Genomic DNA, 7,042 nt, shown 5'->3' with positions numbered 1-7,042 from the left:
TGATTTTTTAACATATTTTTTTGGCTCTTTTTCATTATCATTTTACGATTTTCTTAGTATATCTGTATGAATTTAGTCAATTTACTCTATATATAGATAGATAGTCAAACCATTGACAAAATTTAAAAAAACTTGCTATTAAATTATCTTTGAAAACTTTAAAAGTTTTAATTAAAAAGTTACTAATAAATTAACTTCGTATTATTTCAAATTAGGAATATGAGGAATTATCTTTAAAAAAATCTCGATTTTTTATATTTAGGGTAAATTACAAATTTATCACTAAACTTTACTCTTTCTCCTATTATGTTCACTGAACTTTAAAAGTTTTCGATTTTCTCACTGAACTTAATAAATTGGGTTTTTTTGTTGATCCACCATTAAATAGTTAACGGTGTTAAAACTATATCATTTAAAAAAACAAAAATTTCACCAAATAATGTCATTTTGCATCTGTATAACATCTAATTTATAACGCTGTTAGTGAGGAAACGACTAAGTGGCCAAAAAAATTAAGTTTAATGAGAAAATTGAAAAGATTTAAAGTACAATGAGTGAAATAGTAAAGAAAATTCAATTACCAAATTTGTAGTTCACTCTCATATTTAATCAATTAAATAAATGTGACTTAATAAATTCATACGCCGCGTCAATTGGCTTTTAAATTTGAATTTCCTTCCAAATTTGATTAAATTTAAATAAAACTAAAAATATAAATTTAAAAAATATTAAATAAATATTATATATATTCCTTTCAGCCATAACTGCGTTACGCCTTAGAAATCGTAATACGTGACATACACCCCCATGAACACAATCAAGTCGTAGGATACAGTACAACGTGCATGCATCCTCAATAAAATCCTTGTCTTTTCATCTCCTGACCCTATATTCCAGTTCTTCTTTACATTTCTTCCTTCATTTCGATCATAGCATCGCATTCTTCTGTTTTAGACTTGTCAATATGGTGGTTCAATCGCCGCATTCTGTCCAGAGTTCTGTTCCTTAGCCTACAAACGGAGCCAAAAGGGTCAAGATTCAGGTGGAGAATAGCTCAGAGACGAAGGACAACGTGGCTGGACAACGGAGGGTCAGTGCCAGATTACAAGCTGCCGCCAAACAAAAAGCTGAGAATGAGCTTTTGACTAAACGGAAACTGGAGCTTCTGGATGATGATGGTGGAAGAAGCGCTAAAAAAACTTAATGTGGGTACTGAGAAGGTAAATCAAAAGCTGAAGTTACAACATTTTCAAACTGGGATCCAACAGCTTCTTGAGATACCATTTCTCCCACTGAACTTCAGTTCAACAAGAAAGTGGTGAAAATGGTAGAACGAGATGCTAAAATTGCAGAGGGACTACACGGTAGTAATGCTCCTAATGTTGCTGAGAAAAGTGCTCATATTAAGGTCAAAGAGACTGAAAGGTTGTTCAACAACTTTTATCTTCACTTAGTTCAGGTATGTTCCTCTTGCATTGCTTTTTTTACCATTTGAGATGAGTTTAGCAAGTTTTTGTTTTGTTACACAATTTTTCTAGTGGTTCTTAGGATGAGGAAAAGCGATGTGGAGCAGATAAAGTTGATAAGAAAGACATGGTACGTTATTCATGCAGTTGTTTCAGTTACAGTCTCAAAGCTTTAGTTTATGTATCTCTGCTAAATTTATTGCCCATTTAACCTAAACACGGTGAAATTGGGGTTTGCTTTCATTTCAATCATGCAATTCTTTTTCAATTTCATTGTTATTTTCAAATTTTATTTGCAGGAAGGAAATGTACCTGATGCTGGTGGTAAGGGCAAAGTCAAGCGACCTGATTTAAAGGCAATGACAAAGGCAGTCAATGTGGAGACCCTGCTGTATCTTTTCAGTGTCTATGATTTGTTCCTTTTGTCATTCTGTTTAAAAATCCAGCATAGCTTCAGTTTTGGTCATTTAAGGGTAAAAAATATAAATGACTGACTTGCAACTTTTTGCCCTCTTATGCTCGACTCAAATCATATTGATGAGATTACTCATAATGCTATGTTTTCATCTGATGAAAAGTTTTGTCATAGCTCCTTATAAGAATAAGTGAATAACATTGGTGATAATTTGTTTTATGTTATTCTTCCCTTGCAATATGAATAGACATTCATTGGTGGAATCGGGGAACTATATATGTTGAACTATTATTGTAATGATTATTAATTTAAGATAATTCTATAAACTTTTCTTGGTTCCATTCCCTTGCTGATTATTATATTTCTTTTGATTTAAGTATGATAGTATCTTGTTAATACTGATTTTGATGTCATATTCTCTTATTTTCTCAAATATAACACATTGCAGATGATGAAGAGAAAGGAGGTGCTTTATCCTCAGAAAAGGATAGGCAACATTCCAGGTTGGTTGTGAGAGCTTATGCTTGTTGTGGATTTTTATGCTGTTTTTAGTTGGCTAACATGTACTATAATGGGCGTTTCAGATCTGGTTTTGAGTTTATAAGAAACTATTATCTATGATGTCTTTAATGTGCGATAGGCATTGATGTTGGTCATCAGTTTTATTCTCGTGCTGAAATGGTTGCGGTTGGTTTTCATAGCCACAGGTTGAATGGTATAGATTTTATGGGGCAGTCCTACAGGAAAGGGGTAATACATTCAAAAAAAAATTCCTGTGAATGTGTTATTGATCATTCTCCACCTTTAAAGATTTTTCACTCAGTATCACCAAATCAATTTTATGAATTGTCACGTACCGTAATAATCAATGATAAAAATCGTTGGTCAAATGCCCACATTATATATATATTTGAATTTGAGGGTCATAATTAAAGCGCCACATTAAAAAAATTGGAAAAATTTAAGGGCCTCATATTCCATTAAACCTTTTGATTTACTTTACACTATATACTTCAGAGTCTGGTTTTGTATAAATATTTTTACAATTATAATCAATTTTATTATTTGAATATCAAATTTCAAGTATATGAGTGATTATTGGGATCAAGAAATGTTTTTAAATTGGTTGGTCGTTTCGGTAGCTCAATGTGACATTAAGCATATCGTATATAATGAGTCTAGTTTAGTTGTTACATTTTTGGTGTACAAGAGTGGCTAAGGTTATGACACATGGTTCGAGTTTTCCTACCCCTAAAATTTTATTTCTTTATTTGATGAAGTGGTGACATATGTCACCACCTTATTTATCCAAATAAAATCATTAAAAATGATACATAAACTATTGAAAATGAGAGAGAAATTAACGTAGAAAAAATCATGTTAATATCATTGTTAAATTTTTAATAGATGATGGCCAAAATAAGAAAAAACACGTAACATTAGTGATATTTTTCCCAAAAAATAGTTTGTTTACTGAAATAGAAAAATAATAATAGGTTGTTGACTAATGGTGTAATTCACCCTTTCTTGTAATTAGATTTAAGCTGGGGTTTGATGGAAAAAACAAAGATTTCAATCAATATCCCCTGCAAGAACCAAAATGTCTATATTATGATTCTTTTTTCATTTTTTGTTTACAAATAGGAGTATGGGCTCAGTCTACGCTACTTATTCATCTCGAAGCCACTGTTTTATTCCTTCCAGAGGTTCCCTGAACTCCTGTAAACCTTGGGGGGTGTCTACCCATGCTTAGCAAGTCCATATGCTATTCTAATGTTGCTTCTCTTGATATGGTTGAATTCAACCCTCCATTCTCTATGTGATGCATTATTGGGAGGCTCCTTCCATTGACCTGATTATTCTTGACCATCTTTTTTGCCTCACTATTTTCAGTTTCCATTAGTATCTGTCTTAACCCTAGCTTATAAGCAATCTGGAGCCCCTAATAGATTCCGCACAGTTCTACTTCCAACATCGTGCATATTCCGGTAAAAACCACTATCCATCAGCCATTGTAATCCCTAGCTATTCCTCCGTACACAACTTCCCCAAAGGTATTATTTCTGGGACCATCAGTATTGATTTTGATCCAAGGTTCCTCCAGAGGTAGCCATCTCTCTTGCCTTTATTCCTGGTTATGCTCGATTAAATGCATTTGTTTTGTACAACTTTCAATGATCTCCCTTGTTCTCCATGTTGCCGCCTCCAGTACTGTCTCCATTTCTATCATCTCTAGTTCGAAGGTTATTTTGTTCCTTCTCTCCCACAGCTTTCATAGTAGAACTCCAAAGAATGTTGGCCACTCACCTGCTTCGTTTTCTAGGTGGTGTCAGTTTTCCAATTTTTTCATTATCGAACATTGTACACATTTATCCAGGAATTCAGTAATTTGTTCGGTCCAACCAGATGCCTCCACAGTACGTATGTTGGGGGCAGCTTCTAAATACATGATCCATGTCCTCCACATTCTCCCCACGTGCTTTGCAACTTCCATGAGTTGCCATGTACCGCCGAACTCGCAGCATTAGTAAGGAGTCGTCCCTTACATAGTAACCAAAGAAAGATTTTAATCCTTGATAAATTTTGGTGTTTGTTTAGCACTGCCCAAATATTTTCATTGTCGCTTCTTCGGTTCCAGTTATGTTCTTGTAAGCTATTTTTATTGTGAAGAGTCTGCTATTTGTACCTTTCCAACCAGGAGTATCTTCTTAATGTTCATTTTTTGGGGGAGGTATTGCTTCTAGATGTTGTAGGGCTTTGCTGGTGATGTACTGCTCCAGCTTATTCCAGTTTCACGTGCCATACCCTTCCAACATTTCGTTCACCTTTTGTTTATCGCCTAAGATATTTTCGGGCTGCAGACAGTGGTTTTTAAGGGGTCCCAAGTCGTTGATCCACTCATAATTTAAGAATTCTATTTTAGTTCCCTTTCCCAGGTTCTAGATGATGTTTCCTTTGAACGTATCCCAAATTTTACTCAACCCTTTCCATAGATGAGAGCTCTTCTTTTTTCACATTTTATTAGGCATAACCTCCTTAATCTTGTATTTGCACCCATAGGCAATCCATCCTTGTTACAAGTTGAAAGGCTACTTCATTGTGAATGCTTCGTTATGCTTCCCAAGGATTTTGATTCCAAGACCTCCGTCCTCAATAGGTTTACACAGTTCCTCCCACTTCACAAGATGTATTCCCCCACCCTCAAGGGATCCCCCCATACAAAGTTTCTTATTATTCTTTCAATCACTTCATAGATACCCTTGGGGAGTGTTGTAGTTTACATGGTATAACACGATATTGCGGAAAGCACTGATTTAGTTAGGGTTGTTCTTCCGGCTAGTGATAATGCTTTAGACTTCCAACCCACTAAACGATCCTGGACTTTTTGGGTCAAATGGTTATACGTGGCCTTGTTAACTCTCTTATGAAGGACAGGGACGCCTAGATATCTTCCAAAGTCGTTCACCTCTCTAAACCCAAGATTATCCTTCGATTATTGTTATTGACATTTGTTGAGAAGAAGATGTTCGTCTTAGGGATGCTCACTTTGTGGCCAGAACTTTGGAATTTTTTTTTTGGAGAACTTCTTTTATGAAGTTTGCTTGGGATTCGTCAGCTTCTGCAAATAAAATTAGATCGTGAACAAAGAATAAATGAGTAATACCTGTACATGTTGTTGAGAGCTTTAATGGTTTCCATGCGCCCTTTTTCGTTTCCTCCATGATTCGCATGCGCTAGTCTTTCCATATAGAGAACGAAAATGTATAGGGATAAAGGGTTTCCCTGCCGGATACCTCTTGTTGGCTTGAAAGGTTCAGACACATTCCAAATTAATTGAGTTGTAGTAGATCGAATGCATCCCATAATAACATTGCTTAGGAGTGGAGGAAAACCAGTATCTTTTAATGTATCTTCGATGAAGGGTGATTCAAGGCGATGGTAGGCTTTCTCCATATCGATCTTTACTACCATCCATCATTTTCTGCCTTTTTTCTAGTGCAGGGAATGAAATGTTTCCTAAGCTATATAGACACATTTCGCCCGACTTTGCTTATATAATATATTATTTATATAGTATAGATGTATTATATGGTTTATATTATATAGGATATATATTATATTATATCGTATAGCATACATATATTATATTATATTATATAGTACGTATGTTATTATACTATATAGTATATTATATAATATATAATACATATATTATTATTAGAGAAAATAACTTCAGTGACCGAAAATACCTTATAATATACGATTTTAACCAACTTTTTTTGGATTTGCCAAAATGACCAACAAATTCGCAACGCGAACTCCAATTTCGCAACGCGAATATATAAATCGCATTGCGAATCTGTAAATCGCAACACAGAAGTCAATTTTGCAACGCGATAGTCAAATCCGCAACACAAAAGTCAAATTCGCAACGCGATAGTCAAATTCGCAACGCGATAGCCAAATTCGCAACACAAAAGTCAAATTCGCAACGCGATAGTCAAATTTGTAACGCGAAAGTCAAATTCGCAACGCAAAAGTCAAATTCGCAACGCGAAAGTCAAATTCGCAACACGGAAGTCAAATTCGCAACGTGAAACACAATATTAATTTCGCAACACAAATGTAAACAATATTATCACAAATCATAACCTAAAACCCTAAATCACAACTCAGCTCATCTCCATCTCTCACTCTCTACGGCGACATCCGTCCCCATCTCCGACGAAATTCATCCTCATCTCCGGCGAAATTCGTCTATCTCCATCTCTCAGAGCAACCCTCACAACCATTCACGGTCAGAAATGGAAAATCAACCACCGAGGGTTAGTTTTTTAATCTCTTATTTTTATTTTGAAATTTTTGTATTATTATTAGATTTTTCTTATATTGATGATAAATTTACTGGTAATTTCAATATATATAAAGATTAACCATTTCACTGAGATTGCTTAGTAAATTCATTCGGTTGTTGCCAATACTGTTAAACTGTTTAGTCTTTAACCATGTGAAGTTAGTATTTGTCTTTGTTTTGTCTTTTTGTTGAAGAAATGCAATTCATTCAAGTTTCAATTTGCAGAAGAATAGTTTTTGAAACTTAAATTCACAACACGAAAATGAAAATCGCAACACCAAAATCGCAACACGGAAATGAAAATCG

At 34.6% G+C, this 7,042-nt stretch overlaps 1 protein-coding gene across 1 annotated transcript; it reads left to right on the top strand.

Annotated features, from left to right (window-relative positions):
* Nucleotides 1-933: 933 nt before the first annotated feature.
* Nucleotides 934-3,873, top strand: LOC120138587. Its single transcript, XM_039154036.1, has 6 exons — nucleotides 934-1,459; nucleotides 1,549-1,596; nucleotides 1,766-1,834; nucleotides 2,330-2,384; nucleotides 2,522-2,703; nucleotides 3,775-3,873. The coding sequence occupies exons 1-6, from the start codon at nucleotides 1,325-1,327 to the stop codon at nucleotides 3,871-3,873; spliced, it is 588 nt and encodes a 195-aa protein (XP_039009967.1). The 5' UTR covers nucleotides 934-1,324.
* Nucleotides 3,874-7,042: the final 3,169 nt, after the last annotated feature.

Source organism: Hibiscus syriacus, unplaced genomic scaffold (assembly GCF_006381635.1).
Source record: "Hibiscus syriacus cultivar Baekdansim isolate YM2019G1 unplaced genomic scaffold, ASM638163v2 tig00110694_pilon, whole genome shotgun sequence".
In the NCBI taxonomy this organism is placed as follows: domain Eukaryota; kingdom Viridiplantae; phylum Streptophyta; class Magnoliopsida; order Malvales; family Malvaceae; genus Hibiscus; species Hibiscus syriacus.
The sequence above is the reverse complement of the archived record's forward strand: the minus strand, read 5'-3'. Positions and strand labels throughout refer to the sequence as shown.

Excerpts from the sequence above, each read along its gene's own strand:
- LOC120138587 (XM_039154036.1), top strand. The coding sequence starts at position 1,325 with ATGGTAGAACGAGATGCTAAAATTGCAGAGGGACTACACGGTAGTAAT. Across the intron at positions 1,460-1,548 it reads TTTATCTTCACTTAGTTCAG|GATGAGGAAAAGCGATGTGG; the intron begins GTATGTTCCTCT and ends AGTGGTTCTTAG. Across the intron at positions 2,704-3,774 it reads CTTTAAAGATTTTTCACTCA|TTTCCATTAGTATCTGTCTT; the intron begins GTATCACCAAAT and ends CACTATTTTCAG.